General features: G+C 38.4%; 1 protein-coding gene across 1 annotated transcript in view; it reads left to right on the forward strand.

Moving 5' to 3' along the window:
- Nucleotides 1-16,270, forward strand: part of PDS5B (PDS5 cohesin associated factor B) — a 109,090-nt gene extending 92,820 nt beyond the window's left edge. The window contains exon 35 of the mRNA XM_007423510.4: nt 376-16,270. Within this exon, the coding sequence (XP_007423572.2) occupies nt 376-411 (36 nt within the window). The 3' untranslated portion in view covers nt 412-16,270. The remainder of the gene's footprint in view (nt 1-375) is intronic.
- Nucleotides 16,271-16,540: the final 270 nt, after the last annotated feature.

The raw sequence follows: 16,540 nt of genomic DNA on the forward strand, positions 1-16,540 counted from the left end.
GACTGTGCTCGATCTTATTGAATTCAACTGTGCATCTAAATGCAATTAAACTTCTTAACAATTAGTGGGGCAAACTTTTCTGCCTACTACTTTTTTGTCTGGTCATATAATAGAATGCATTCATCTAAATAATGCTCACGCGTAATGGATGGTTTTCCTTGAATTAGTCAAGATTCAGATAGAAATACATTTTCTACTGAAAGCAAAGCAGTGCAGCTAAACACCAGCAGTTTGCAGATTTTAAAGTGTTGTTGACCTTGCATCCAATTTATAGTTTAGACAGATCATATTATTGGTATATGGAAGGCTATTTATATATGCAGACAACCATACTTGAATTGAGGCATCTAATTCTTGATTTGATGTTTTTCTCAGGTGCGTCGGAGAACATCTAAAAGGGAAAGACGATGAAGAACCGTGTTACTGCCATTTTTAAGTGATGTCATTGAAGAATGCTCTTATTATTTGTAAACTTTAAGGGTGAAGAAAGTTGTTGATGCTCACAGTGGGATTGCCGAAGAAATTAAATCACTCTTTATTTCCTGCCCCTGCTTTTGGAGATCCTAGGTCATGAGCATAATCCACACATATGTTTATATCATTAACTATGGGTTTTTGTGAAATGTAACGTACGCTGGCTATATAGACACATGAACTAAAAAAACTGTCTGTAAATAATCCTTTTTTTAAAAAGTATTTCTGACTTTAAAGTGCTTGTATAGCTTTTATCACAGCTTTACACAACAGTATCAGACTGTTTGGTATAGCTATTGATTTGAAAAAAAAAAGACAAAAAAAAGTAAGAATGGGTATCAAGCAATATTTGTCAGTGTCTGTATTTTAATTTTTCTTGTCATTTAACTGTGAAAAAAATCACTTTGACAAAATAGTGACACTTGCTCTGACACTGTTAGAAAATAAAAGAAAATGCATTCTCTTTATGTATCTAATTCAGTGTTTACCTTTGGCAGTTGTCTGTCTTTGGAGGTGCCAAATTGCTTTTAAATGATGTGGGATAAAACATCCAGCTGCAGATGTGTGAAAGATAAGTCTTTTTATGCACCTCAGTATTGATAACAGACTTCTCTGGACTTCTTGTGGCATTGAGCATTTAAAAAGAATTTAATATTTTAATTTTTAAAATGTGTTATTAAATAATGTAATGAGAGCTGATCCTCATATTTTCCTTATTAGTTTTTGTTAATCTGCTGTATCAATAAAATTCTGTAACTGAATTTTTAATAGTCTAGTATGTCAATGTGTATATTCCCTCCTGAACATTATGTTCACAAAACAAATTATTACGTTATAATATGAAACCTAATATCTGAGCTTTAGTGAAAATACAGGTTTTATTACCGTGTAAAGTTAATCAGAAAATTTTATTGATGCAGTCTGTCTTTATAAAGCTGTTTTTTCTTCAGAGCCAAGTGTTTTGTATATCACAGTAAGTTGCATGTTTATGAAAGAAATGTAATGGAATTGCAATGTAATTTTTAAAGTCTTATCTGGCTGTAGAAGATGCTACATTGCCTCATGAGAAAAAACTTTTACCAAGAGTCTATTGTACCTTTTTTTGGTTAATCAATATTTTTATTTTTGTTTGCTTGGGTATAAGCATGGGAAGTTGGAAGGTTGGAGTAATAAGAAATGTGTTTTCATTAGAATGATCAGTTGCAAAATATTTCAGTCAGGGTATTCAAAATTTGTATGACATTTCAGTTTATGTTTTACCTTAAAGTGATTGAACTTTGTTTCTTGGGTAGAATTACAGAAAATAGAGGAGAAACTATTTTACGGCATTGTCATGTATGCAGTTTTGCAAACTGTGTTTGAACCAAAATGTATAGGTTACTATTTATGCTTAGCTGTGCACATTTTATAGTTTACCATGCTGTTTTCCTCCTGTTCAGTGGCAGTACATGTGAGGAATTCAAGTTTTAACTTATTAATATTGTATCTCATGGAATAATGGAGCATTGTCATAAATTAACAAAGACATCTATGTTATAATTCCAAGGGAATATATATATCCTGGGAAAAGATGAGACATTGTGGTGATTTGAAAACATGTTTGCAAGTATATTTTTCAGAGGAAAACCAACTTTTTTCTAAGCTTTTTTATTATAATTTGTATTGTTTTTTTTAAGCAGCAGCAATAGACAAAGGCAAACAGTTTGTGTTTATCAAGCTGTTCTACTTAAGTGCTTTTTCTAGTAGCTCTTTTAGCTAGTAATTATTGTTCTTGAGCTATATTGTATTTTTATGCCCATAATTTTGGGTAACAACAATCAAAAAACATTAGCTAAAGGTGGCTCAGAAGACTAGAAAATTCCCCACACAATGTAACCTCAGTGGTTCATAGAATTTAGCAGTGCAAATTAGAATTTTTATATCTAGAAAATAAAATGTATGACATTTTCACTGATAACATTTCACTGACAACATTTTACAGAGTATATCTAAACCATTTTATATGAAGTATGAAACAGATATTGAAACTGTTCACAGGCTTTTGAAGATTTATTTGCATGAACATAGTTTGATCATATTTCCGTAATATTGCTGAACATCAGTTAATCATAAGATGTTAATGTAAATTAAATCTATAATTTGACAATTTAAATGTTTATTTTATTTTATTTTGGTGGGGATATAATGTGTATTTGGGAAAACAGGTGCAGATGGGATGATGTGTTAAACCGTTTAGGTTTTTTTCTCCTCATACAAATATAATGCATATGTTATTACTAACACTTTGGGATTTGCATACAGTAAATGCAGTAAAAAATAATGCATAAAAGACTGGACGCTAAGATTCAGTTAATATTCTTCATTATGTTCAGTTTTATGGTATGTACTATATTACATTAAACAAATTAAGCTCACTGTTGAAAGTTCAAGCATGAAATTCTTATAAGATTACCGTAAGTTATCTTGTTGCAGACTGCAGCCTTCATATCTGTATGTATAAATCACTTTATTTTTAAATTGGCTGTATTCTTTGAATGACTTAATTTCCAGAGTTGACTTTTCTGATATTTTTCTTTGTTACAGTTTCAAAAGATACAAATATGTTTGACAAGTATTTAGATTCTAATGCTCTTTTTGTAAGGAAAGGAAAAAAAAGTACAGTCAGAAGACTGGAAGATGCTCAGAAGAAAGCCATTATAGTGCAAACATTTTCCTATTATTAGATCTTCCTACAATTAGGCCTCCATCCTACACTCTGATGAACAGCTTCTTTGTCATCAGTTTGAGCCTTGTGTTCAGTATGGGCCACTTGATTGTGGTGGTAAGGTCCCATTAAATTCTACAAGACAAGCACAGCCACATTGATAAAAGAATATATCAACTTACTGTGGAATAGATCACAGTAATCTGATGACACTCAACCTTGAGGTCTATTAGTAATTCTCATTTCCTTAGTGTGGTTTTATTGTTTCCTACTGTACAGGTTTTCACTGCGCAGTTCATACTGTAGGAGCATTACAGAGCTTTGGGGTTCTGAACAGATATTGAACAGTCAATCCTGATTTATTCAGGTATGTGTTTATTACCTACTTGGTAGTTTTGATAGTTCATTCTTCAGTTTTTCCTGTCATAGGTCTGGGTGAGATTTCTTTTGTTTTATTTCCATATTAAGTTGAGGTGGAATGGTAAGTTTTTACTTCTGCTAAAAGAAAGAATTTTGTGTTCTTCTATTTTATTTAGTGGCTTTATTGAGGAAACACTAAGACTCTTCTGCAATCTTCCAACAGAAGGTATTAAGAAATAAATTAAGTGTGTTTAAGGTCTTGAAAATTCAGAGATGTAACAATTGGAAATGAAACTCTACCTTCCTTGTTGAAATATAGAGCATTTAAAAATATTTTGTGTTTATGTCTTGAAACTGCTTGATATGAGTACTTATTCAGTTGCTCTGATGGCTCTGCTACCTCTCACTGGCTCCTCTCACTCAGCTGTCTTCAACAATATCAATTATATCTGAAGATGTTATTTACATTTGTGCAAATTCAGCTTTCTCTATGTTCCCTGCTGCTTATTTCTGCTGAGGAGCTCCTGGCAGTTTGTTGGCTTCCATGATTTATATTCTTATATATGATCTTGCAGCCACTTGTTTTCTGCATCTGGATGTGCCTTTTGTGTTGCCTGCACCCTCATCAAAGAGGAATCACTCCCCCATCAAGACTGACAAGGCAAGCTACTATATATAAACAGCCATTAAACTCCACTCCCTTCCACTGATGATGTTATCTAGCCTGGTAATGAAATGTCTGCAAGAAAACAAGCTCAGAGAGTATGAAGAGCCCAACAGTTCAGTTCTGAGCTACATATATTCTTTTCTGTTGGAAAAGATCTTCATTTGTACCTACATCTAGAAGGATTGGACATTTATACATTGTCCAGAAGGGCAAGTGTGTTTTCTTATTTAAACATCCTTTTCCTTACATTTTCTTGGAGACTTCACAAAACAAATTGCCAGCCTTTCTTGCATTTTGGTAGAAAAGGAACGCTGCAGGTTAGACAATTACAGTAGGCATTTCTATTCCACTATTATTCTACTTTTACATTATGGTATTTTACTTCACTCACCCCAACTTTGCTTTCAAAAGTTGCAGATCTCTTGTGCAAAAGATCCAAAAATGTAAACAGTCTTGGGGCGAGGCTTGCCGTTTTTATTCCCAGGCCGCTTTTGCTACATCAAATCAAATCAAATCTTTATTACAGTCATAGACCAGCATAAGAAAGGTGGAGTACAGTCATTAAAAAAGCATAAAGGATACATCAAGAGTAAAATCGCCAGGAGTCAAAACCTGCCACCCAAGGCACCAAAAAATAAATAAATCTTAAAAAAATGAAAAGCTAGCAGATACAAGAGATATATGAATTAAAAACTAAAAGTATATATAAAAAGGAAGATCTAAAAGAATCTAAGCCAGTTTGGTGTAGTGGTTAAGGCATCAGGCTATCAACCAGGAGACTGAATTCTAGTCCCACCTTTGGCATGAACTCAGCTGGGTGACCTTGGGCCAGTTACCCTCTCAGCCCTAGGAAGCAGGCAATGGCAAACCACCTCGGAAAAACCTTGCCACAAAAACTGCAGATACTTGCCCAGGCAGTTGCCAGGAGTCAGAACCTGCCACCAAAGGCACCAAAAAACCCCAAAAATCTAAAGGGGTAGGAGCATTAAATGAGTATAGGGGAGCTAAAAGTTTAGCATGTGGAAGACTATATCAAGTTACAAAGCACAGTACAGGTTATCATCTGATAAACTTTGAGCACTGCTGCACAGAACCTGGCAATATTGTATGTTGTAGCAGGATTGGTGTCTGAAAGCAAGAAGGTAGGGTAGAATTGTCCTGTGCCCCTGGATATTATGCAGTAATGGTGAGATGAGGCTAGTATGAATGTGCCTCTAGTACAGGCATTGGAGAAGCACATGCTCTTGTTTCTGTGTGTCCAGAATCACAGGGGCGTTCTCTCTCCAGGTAAGGAATCTTTCTGTATTGTTCTTCAAGGACAGCTGAGGGGAGGGCATGTTGTGCCAGAGTAAAGGCCCTTCTCTATTTAAGTATTTCAAGTTTAGTTAGGAATGCCATAGGAGAGGCATAGTACTTGTTGGACTCACTGGCAATAAAGTTTGGGGTCCTGGCTAGATCCAGTTGGCACTCTGTGTCTGCTACACACTGTTTGATAAGTGCTTTGGCCTGACCATATCCCATGCTGAGCAGAAGACCTGGAGAGAAGCCCAAGGATGAGATTTTAGTTGCCAATGCCTGTTTCCATGTGGATTGAAAATTATCACTCATAGTTAATGGGGCAAGGCCAAGGGGGAAAAATAATTGAGTATGGTCATGTTTACTCTAGCCTCCACTTTCATGAAGCCTTTATCTAGTCTCAGGGTGGCATTAGAGATACCATTAGGGACTTGAAAGACTGATCTTAAAAATTTGGATTGTACAAGTTCTAATGGTGCAAAATTGGAGAAGGGGCCCAGCTGGGCATCACAGAGAAGTGGAATTGGCTTGGCTTCAAATAATTTGAGAGCTGCAGGTATGTAGTGGTCACTTCTTGTCTTAAGCAATTTAAGGATGGCAGATGAGTTCCTCTCTGCATTTTCAACAATATAGTTCCTATGGGCTTTCCTACTGCTGGCAAAATTAAGGACTACCCCCAAGTATTTGAAACAGGAGACCTGCTCAGTCTGGTGGGCATCTGTGCTCCAGGAATGGCTCTTGGACCTTTTGATAAATGCCATGATTTTGCTTTTCTGATAATTGAGTTCTAGCTGGTCTTGCTTGCAGTATTGTGCTAGTGCTCTCAGTGCTCTTTTAAGACCAATAGGTGTTCTTGAAAGTATTGCTGCATTATCTGCATAGGGTAGAACAGATGTGTCTTCCAGCAAATTTGGGGGAGTGAAAGTCCATATTGTGGAAATGGCCTACTATGGAGTTGATAAATTGAATAAGAGTGGGGCCAATATGCGGCCTTGCTTGACACCTTTCTCAGTTTCAGTGGCACTGATGAGATGGCCCTAGGGGTTACTGTACATCTTACTTTGAGTGAGGTTCCTTTATGTACGATACGTATTAAATGAAGTAAAAGTTGGTCAGCTGAGGAGGCGTCCAGCTTTTCCTACAATTTAGCTTGGGATATGGAATCAAATGTTGCTTTGAAGTCTATGAAAGTGGCATAGCAGGAGGTTGTGTTGCGGGAGGAGATGATGAAGTACTAGGCACTGATCAGTGATAGATTGGCCTTCCCTAAAGCCAGCTTGCTCCTCTGCAAATATGTTTTGCTCCAGCCAGTCCTGGAATTTCCACTGTAGATGTCTTGCATAGAGTTTGCTGATTGTGTTGAGGAAACTAATCAGCCTATAATTAGCAGGATCATCCTTTACCCCCTTTTTATATATAGGGACAATGATTACAATCCCTGGGGACTCGGCCAAAGGTGTCAGTGCAGGTAAAGAGTGAGGCCAGAGTAGGGGTCCAGAAGTTCAGGTCATTTTTAATGGCCTCTGAAGGGATTAGGTCTTCTCCTGGTTCTTGATCTCTGACACTGTTACTGGTGCCCACACTGGCAGATTTTCTATAATTGGGCTAGGGCATCCACTTTCAACAGAGGTGTCAATGTAGAGTCCCCAAAAGTATGCCTCCCAGTTCCCTGGGGGAATGTGTCAGTCCACCATGGATGGACTATTGCTTTTGGGAGCTCAATGTGATATGCCAGAATGAGGCTGAGTCATTGGATTTGACTGCCTGAATAAGTCGCATCCACTTGTTTTTCATGGCTTCCCTTTTCTTGCATGCCAGCAGTTGTTTATAGCATCTCTTCTGCTGGAGGAAGTCCAGTGCAGCTTTGGTTTAGTATTGGATACATAAGCCTGTTAAGTGGTAGCAAGAGCTTTTTTGGCATTAACACAGTCCTTGTCACACCGTGGCTTGGAGTAGTGCTGTTGTTGCCTCAACGGTACACTGTTATTATGGGTTAGATTCTGGTGGAGCTCTTAGGTAAGAGGGTTCTAGTTCTCCAAGAGTGCATCAGTTGACTTAGCTGATGTCTGGGCAAACTGAAAGCACTGTAGGCAATCTAAGGCCAGTAGCTCAGTCATAACTGGATTTAGATGGAGGGTCCACTTGGCTCAACAGTAAGTTCTTCCTGCTGGCAGGAAGGGTTGATAGCAGTCCTCAATACATGTCTCTTGAGTGAAGAGTTTTAACTGGAGCAGGACTGGGAAATGATCACTGTCAAATTTAGGCATAACTTCTAGCGTCTTGGCATAAGGGAGTAGGTCCCTAGATACAGTTTTATAGCCAATAGTACTCATTCTGAAGCCAGATAGGTAGGTGAATTCAAATGGATGGCACTATTTAAAATGTGGGGGTTTAGTCTGAAGGCTGTTTGAGCCAGGCAGAGGACTGCAAAGTTTGATTTCTGATCTTTTAAGCAATGGCTGAGGAGGAATCCATCAGCCCCAGGATTGGGAGGGGGACCCTTGTGCTGTACATAGAGGGTGTGGTCATTGGGGCCCAATCTAGCATTGAGGCCCCGTCCCAGAATTACAAATGCATTTGAATTTAACAATATAAGGTCAGCAGCGTAAGTTTCCAGTTAAGCCCAAAACGCTCTGATCTGGGATTTCTGCCTCATTGGGGGCATATAAGCATTTATTACCAACAGGGGATGGTGGTTAAATTGGATTAACACTGCTATGGCATACAACTTGAATGGGAGAAGGGCCTTTGATGTGGCATGTAGAGTAGTGGAGACTAGGACCCCAAAGCCCCCTTTCGCTCTTCCATGCTTTACCCCAGGTTCTGCCCCAATTGAAAATGAATGAAATCCATTAAGTAGCAGTTTGTCAGAAATCCATGTTTCCTGAATCAATATGATGTCATGGTGGGTATGATGGAATGGAATTATGAAAGCCAAGCTCAGGGAGACGAACATTTTCTGATTGATGTCAGGCCTAGCCCAAGGAACTCCAAGAGACAATGCCTATTCAGTCCAGCTATGTTTATTAGCTACAACCTCTAGCAAGAATCTTCCAAGACTAAAATCCCAGTTCCCAAAGTCCTCCAGCCACAACAGTGTGAATTCCTCAGGGAGGTGCCAGTCTCATCCTCTTGTTCCTCCCACGCGGTTCTGGCGAGCTAAGAAAATGTTTGTCTCCCTGAGCTTGGCCTTCATAATTCCATTCCAGCACAGTGGGAGAGGAAGTCAGTAAAACAAGGATCTCTGGAGAATGCAAACTACCCAGCCACATTCCAGGTTAGAAGGATGACCTTATGTCGGTTACTTGGATGTCAAGCAGTTGCACTACAAACCAGGGCCTGGGTGGGTAATTTTTGTAGGGGCTTTAGTTTCATGTTGACTGATGATTGGGATGGTTGTAATTGTGTCTCCCTCTCTGAGGAGGAAGGTAAGGTACCATCAAGTTCCTGCTCTCCTTTCTCTGCCATCTGTTTGGTCATCAAGCCTCTCTTCTCATGCAGGGGCAGGGGGCTTGCAGTTCTGGGAAGAATCAGTATAGCATGGGCAGCAAAATGTGGTTCACTGGCAAGCAGAGTTCCCAACTCCAGGGGGAACATCCTTTGGCTTGTCCAGTGAAAAGAGGTGAGGGGAGCCGTTTCTCCTGTGAGTCAGGTTCCTTCAAGGCCAGGAGAGGCTCTTGAAATGGAGAAGCAGATGACGGTATACCTCCAGATTGGGTTTCTGTAAGGATAGTGCTTGTCTGGGGTTTAATTTGCTTACAAGGCAGTTTCTTTTGGGTATCAGCTACTTGGGTTTGCCTGGATTCTTTGAATATTGCTGGTGTAGAGCTCTCAAAGGAGTTGCTGTCAGTGTCACTTTCACTGTTATTGATGAGGAAGTCAGAGTAGTGTGCTGGCAGCTTTCTGCGTGTCCGAATCAAAGGAAAGGCAGCAGTGTGAGATGGTTTAGAAGGTGAGCAGCTTAGTCAGGCAGATGTATTAAATTGGTGCTGGACTTCCATATCACTACCAGCACTGGGAGAGTGTGTCAGAATTATTGTTTTGATATCTGCTAGTTTTTTCCCTTGTGAGTTCTGTATTTATAAATTTAACTTCCTCCCTCAGTGTATGCTTAGGCTCTTGGCATGGCTGGCAGATTTAAGTTTTTATGGCTGCTACCTGCAGGTCATGACCATTTGTCACTCTCCCAGTGAAGAAGTTACAGACTAACTCTTCCTTAAAGACTCTGACAGTTTGGGTGTGATGAGTCTGCCATAGGAATCTGCTCATTTGTGTGAATCTGGCAGGGAGAGATGCCTGGTTGAAAGTCAGAAGTATGCATTTTCTTGAATTGGGTAAGTAGTGAAAATCTTTCAGATCAGTTGTTCTACTTCGACAGTTTAGAAGCTGAGAAAGGCAGGTCACAACTTGTGGCTATTCCATATATGGGCATTCTGATGGATTTCCAGAAGGAGTTGCTTTCTGTAGTATCCAGTGGTAGTTGGCTGCACCAACTGCTTCCAGATGCCCTGTTGATGTAGGACAGGCTGAAGGAATTCCAATGTGGCCAGCTTCTGCTGCAGTTTTAACTCCCTGATTGCCATGGAAGATTTGCAGATCAAGGGCTTTTTGGAAGCTGTCCACCTTGACTGCAATGTCTTTAGCTGTTGCAGTATAAAGGTCAGAGTTTCTGATGAAAACCTGGAAAGGCTGAGTGATGTAGTTGTGAGGGGTGCAGGAGACTTGTTCCGGGGGGATATCTCTGCTACCTCCCAGCTCCGGAGAATGACTTGGGCTGGATCTTTAGAAGGTCGGGGAGGAGGCCTGTCTTGTTACTGGCTTCTGTGATGTCATATTCTTTGGAGGTGTGGGGGATCCTGAAGCCGTAACTCTGTTATGTTTTGTGTTGTCTCTGTGGTGGAGAGATATGAGTCAGTCCTCATCTGTTCCTCTGCTTTATTAGATTTATGGGCACCAGTATCATTATTGGGACTGGTCCAGGTTCTTTTCTTGCCTCTGGATGGCACTTTTAGGCCATAGGGACTGAACCAGAAGGGGCGAGGCCAGTCACAAGAAGGAAGCTTATTTCAGGAGCTGCTAATTGGTTGCCATCTTGGCTCCTTCCTCCCACTCCCATTCCGGCTACATAAACGGCTTCATGCAACCAATGAAATTTTGAATGGTCATTGTCACCAACATTGCACCCCTGCTTTGCCTGGGTGATTGGATTGCGATCTTGGATCTCAGAGATATATATTTCTGTACGCTGATTTCTTTGCTCTGCTGTCGGGTCCAACACTTTTTAAAAGAAGGAACTCTCTTTTGACAAACCAAGGCTCCAAGAATCTTCAGTTGCATGACAGAAGTGGTTGGATTCTGGGAATGAGTATTCTCTTTTATTGACTGAGCTCTGATTCTTCCCAGCTTTGATTAGAAATTTACTGCATTCTTTCTCTGGTTGGTTTCTATATGAACTGAAGAAAATCTTCCTTGCATGGATCCCACCAAATGATGCACAGACGTGTTAGATTCTATTTAAAGTATGGCTTCCCTTCAAGTAGCGCTCTTTACATCTTATGCCAGCTGATTCTTCCACAAGCCCATAGTTTGGGCAACTGTTGCTCTTGTCTGCTTCACCTATGACCCTTCCAGCAATGCTTCATCCAAGCCTTATAAGACTGCCTGATTTTGGAGAGGATCAACTTTACCTTCCTAAAATGATAATTTGCTTTCTGTCTCAAACTGTTGGAATCAAAAGGAAGTATCAGTCATGTCAGACAATTCAACTTTATATAAACAAACAGAAAGAAATTTGATTCCCATCCTCTTCCATTTTACATTGTAGATTTTAGACTTAATATCCTATAGCTACTAATGTCCCATAGCTACAGCTCTTGTTTGTGATCTACCTCTAAGGAAATATGCTAGCCAAGGAAAGAACACTCTCATGTTCAGGCCACAAGTGCTTCACCACATTTTCAGATTCGTAAATAGGAAGTGTTATATTGAATGACACGTTGAATTCTTGAATGAAAGATAGGACATAAATCTAATAATTAAATAATACTTCTGGGACTACTCTATTCAGGTTACACTATGCTTCATTTTGAATTTGAATGTGTCAGTTATTTTGACAGCCATTTCTGCCTTTCACACTCCCAATCAGAATTATTCTACTTTCTTTCAATCACTGAATGAAATTTTTAGTCTAGGTGACATCACTTGTGTCTCCAGTTCCAAAGTCAGCTCTATTGTGGTGTCTTTGTATTTTTACTCAGCTGCTAAGCTTTTTTAACCTTTTGCAACTACTTCCATACAAAGTGTTGAGTTTTACCCCTCCATTGCAATTACTTCTGCATGCTGGGCTAGTAAATGAACTAGATAACTTTGAACTCTACATGGATTCTTATCTTGACTAGTATAAAGACAGGTTGCACTACAGTCTTCCTTCTGAAGATAGTATTTATCTTACAGCTTGCAAAGAATATAATCTTTCCTTTTTTTCCTGCAATCTGAGGATGACTTACAAGAAACACTTCATTGCTTAAATGTTTACCACAGTCTCACTTTTTACAGGACTACCAGACCCCTTCACAAGATTGAGTGCCTCTTAATTGCTGAGAGTCCCAACCAGGAATTACTATTTTTCCTTAGTGTATATCTCTTCAGATAGAGGGTTTTTTCAGCTTGGCTTATCAACTGTCACACCCGCCTGCCCTGTCAGTACTCAGGGCTGTTTTGCCAAGGCAACTTGTGTATCAACCATGTTAGTCAGGAATGCATTCCTGCAAGAAATGTATTGGACTGCTGTAAAGTGATAGATATCTGTATTCATCTAGCACTGTTGCTATTTATCAAGTACTCCTTTGGTAGAGCCATTCTTTCATTGGTCCTACCATTGTCCTATTTAGATCCATAAGTTAAGTTTACATATACTCCATGAATAATAATGGCAGATAACTTACCTGAAATCGGTCCTTCAAGAGATCTTTGTAGTTACAAAATCCACCCTCTGATCTCCACTGCAGTAGCTTACTGTTCTGTGTGTCTGAGGAACTTGGTATGCCTAACCAGTACAGTCATGTGAAAAAAGTACAGGTGATCCTCATTTAATGACCATTTGTTCAGCTACCATTCAAACTTACAACAGTGCTGAATGAGTGGTAGTTACAACCAGATCTTGTACTTCTTGCCATTGCAGTGTCCCCCACGGTCATGTGATCATGATTTGTGACCTTCCCTGGCGGCTTCCCACAAGCAAAGTCAATGGGGAAGCCTGAAGTTGGAAATTGCAGTCATGTGAGGTCCTCGCTTAATGACCCATGTGGTCCTCATTTAATGACAGCAACCAGGACTGCCAGAACTGCCATCACTAAGTGGCATGCTTTTTTGACTTATGACCGTGTCACTTCATGATGGAGTTTCTGGTCCCAATCAGCATCGTTAAACGAGGACTACCTGTAAGTACATCCCATATAAAGTTTTTTTCTTTTTTAACATATGCGGACATATCAAAATTAGAGGCGGCTTTCAGCATCTTGCATTCTGCTCTCAGGCTGAACGTACTGAGATGGACTGGCCTGGGCAAGTTGACAGTTGTTTGAAATCTTCTCCACCTGTAGATGATCTTCGTGACAGTGGAATGATTGATGTCCAGTTGTTTGACAATCTTTTTAAATCCCTTCCCAGACTCATAGGCATCTATAACCTTCTTTCTGAAGACTTGAGAGAATTCTTTCGATCTAGGCATGGTGATACTACACACTTCAACAACAAAGAAAAAATCAAACTAAATGTTTGAAGTTTAAATAAGACAGGTTCTTCCTAGATCCTCTCTAATGATGTTCTTATTATTTATACCTGATCTCGTGTACCTGATGCTAGTTTTAGGTATTGACGTAGTGGTAAGTGTAGGGTTCTACTTCCTTTTTCCATATGTGAAATTTGCATTTATGTTTATTTAAATTACACAACAGATTGCAAAGTGTAAATGATATGTGATATTTGTTATATTATATCCCCTTTACCCAACAGTGTTGTTGAAATCAAACAAATATCTATATATTGAACTATGTTGAAAAAGTAAAAAAATTCAATGGGGTGTACTTACCTTTTCACATTACTATATTGGCAGATAAAGTAAGAAGTATGGTTAAATTAGAAAGCTGAGTAGTTGCAAATAGAGTATTTTAATTACACATCATGATTATATTTTTGCCAGGTTTACACTTCTTATTTTAATTTTGAGAAGTATGATAATCCTGTTTTACAATCTCTTGTGGGTTTGTATGATCTACATTGTACATCCATTGTTTCAATGTTGTTTGTATCAGGATAAAACTGCTTAAATTACATTTTGAAGGAATGTGTTTACGGATACACCATATTTGATTTTATCAGCAACCTTAAAAGACTGGTCATTCATCTTTCATGTTGAACAGAATAACTCTCAATATAGCTGTATAACAGTTTAAATACCAAATCTGAGAAAAAATAAATGTGGTGCCAAGCCCTCAGGACTCTTACATAGGAACTTCAGAAACTGACAATTGATAAAATATGTAGCTTTGGATCATTTTCCTCAATGAATAAATGACCAAGTATAATGTGTTGGACTCATTTATTTAATTGGGTTCTCTTTACGTGTGTGGAAAACAGATCACATTTTAGGTCATATTTATGCAGAAATATTGAAAATTCAAAAGGGTTCACAAACTTTTAAGCACCCCTATAAACTTTTCTAGAGAGAGAACATACCCTGATTCATATACATAAGGAATAAAAGTGAATGAGTGAATGTACATATGAGTTTCACACAGCAAGCAGCTCAGCACAATTTATGTGTCTAAAGATTAGCCTATTCCACATGCTCAACAATATTACTGGGCAATTGAGGTTGAAAGAAAGTGACTGCCGACACCTTCGTGGGTAGATTATCAGCCCTGCTTTCCCATGTCTGATCAAGCTATAGCACTGTTAATTAATATGTTGTCTACCATGAAAACAATGAGAGTTGGTGAGGATAAATACACTGTTAAGTGAAGGTTTGGGATTTTTAGGGTTTTCAAGGAGTTTCATTTAGGAGCAGAGCCTTAAAACACATACTGGTCATAATAGGCAGAAGGTAAATATTTCATGTCTGTGGTAGCTTTCCATTTAATTTTAAAAACTACAGCTAAAGTAATCTTCCCCAAAATACATAAAATGAGCTAAGTTACAGACTTTCAAAAGTCCACAGACTCAGGGGTGCCTGGGTCTGCTACTTTGGGGACCAGATCTTAATCATTCCATAAATCACAACTGCTGAAACATCAGTGCATAAGTACTTCAGCTTTATACATTAGGAACATTAAACTACTTCCTTACATTAATATTTCCTAATTTACATTAGGGAAATATGGCAACTGATAAGATAGGCCAGTGTTATACAGGTAATACTCGGGTTAAAAATGCCCGGTTTATGGATGACCCATAGTTAATAAAGGAGCCTATTGTAGCAAAATTCAAGTTAAATACACAATGGTTAGAGTTAATTACACAATACTACTTATACAGTATTTTACAATAATATTGTTCTGGCTTACATACAAATTTTACTTAAGGACAGACCTTGGGAATGGAACTCGTTCTTAAACTAGGGTCTACCTGTACATGCTTGTACTGGGTATCTGCATGGAGCTGTTTTTCCATCAAATCCTGAGGATTACCTAAAAAGCCTTGTTTGTTTTAAAGGAGAATGTTTTTCTTTAGGAGTATGTTTAAACTAGAGACTAAGAAACAATTACAATGAAGCACACATTGATTTCTTGACCGGTTCAGTACCAAAGGCCAAGAAGCAAAAGCTTAGAGAGAGGTGAGGTTAGAGTCCCTCTTTATGGAGTTATGCAAATAATTTCTTTCATTAATTGAGTGTATTAAGTTAATTAGCAACAGTGCCATAGGACATTACAGTCATTGTGGTTAATAAGGTAAACCTTACTGACTGGGTTAATTCAGAGAGAGAGAGAGAGAGAGAGAGAGAGAGAAAATTAAATAGATACAATTAGCTATTTCTCTTCACAATGGAATCTTTAATTTGAACAAATTAAGAATCTGTAGCTAAATTGTTTGTTATTTTAGCTAGACTGCCATCTAAAAAACCTTGGTTCTCAGAGGTTTAGCGTTAACATTTTCCAGGTGCTTATTGTTAACCTTTGCATTCTTGTGGTTAACACTTTCCTATCCTGTTAGTTCCTTGTTACCTCAGGTGTGGCTGAGAATCCTAGGTACCAGAAATTAGCTGAATTTACAGTACTGCTTATAAGAAAATATATGTGACTTAGGGTGCAAAATCAGAACTCTCAAATTTTCTGTTATGGGTCAGTGGTTTGATCAGTTTTTTTTTTTTTTTTTACTGGAAATAATTGCTACATATTTATTAAACCACTGGTAAAATAGAGGATTTCTTTTTCATAGGGAAATAATAAGTTAACAAAGGAACAATATTTCTTGTTTTACTTGAAATGTAAATTAATAAATAAAGCTGTAACTGGATATTCCTTTTCTCCTTTGCTGGAAAGATTGTTTTTACAAGGTATTGACAAATAATCATTTATTAATGAAAACTATATTTTGGATTTTATCATGCAACCACAAGTCTGAACTGAGGTTTCATAAAGATTTGGAACAATTGTTACATAATGTCTGTTGTGTTCCATGGGAGGAAGCCATATGATCAATTCACACAAATCTTGTCTAAGAAGAATCCTTCAGAAATGGTGGAAGAGTGTAAATGTCCTTGGAGAGAAAATAAATAATTTGACCAAGCTCTTGTTTCATTTCTTTATTCTTCAAAGAGGACCTTGACCTTGATATTTTGCTGAGCCAGGAGAAATGAGATCTTATCTAGCATGTCATCAGAAACAAAATGAACACAGTAAGCAAACACAGGATAAAGGGCTCCTAAGCAAGATGATTTTGGGAGCAGAACTTTCAGCTCAGCCCTCTGTCATCTGCATCTTTCTAGTTTCTGATTTATTTAGTGGAGGAAAGTGAGAAATAAAATGGTGAGGGTAGAGAAG

This window comes from Python bivittatus, unplaced genomic scaffold (genome assembly GCF_059951505.1).
Source record: "Python bivittatus isolate LINGU-HERP-01145 unplaced genomic scaffold, Pbiv_v1 ctg000340_np1212, whole genome shotgun sequence".
Classification (NCBI taxonomy): Eukaryota; Metazoa; Chordata; class Lepidosauria; order Squamata; family Pythonidae; genus Python; species Python bivittatus.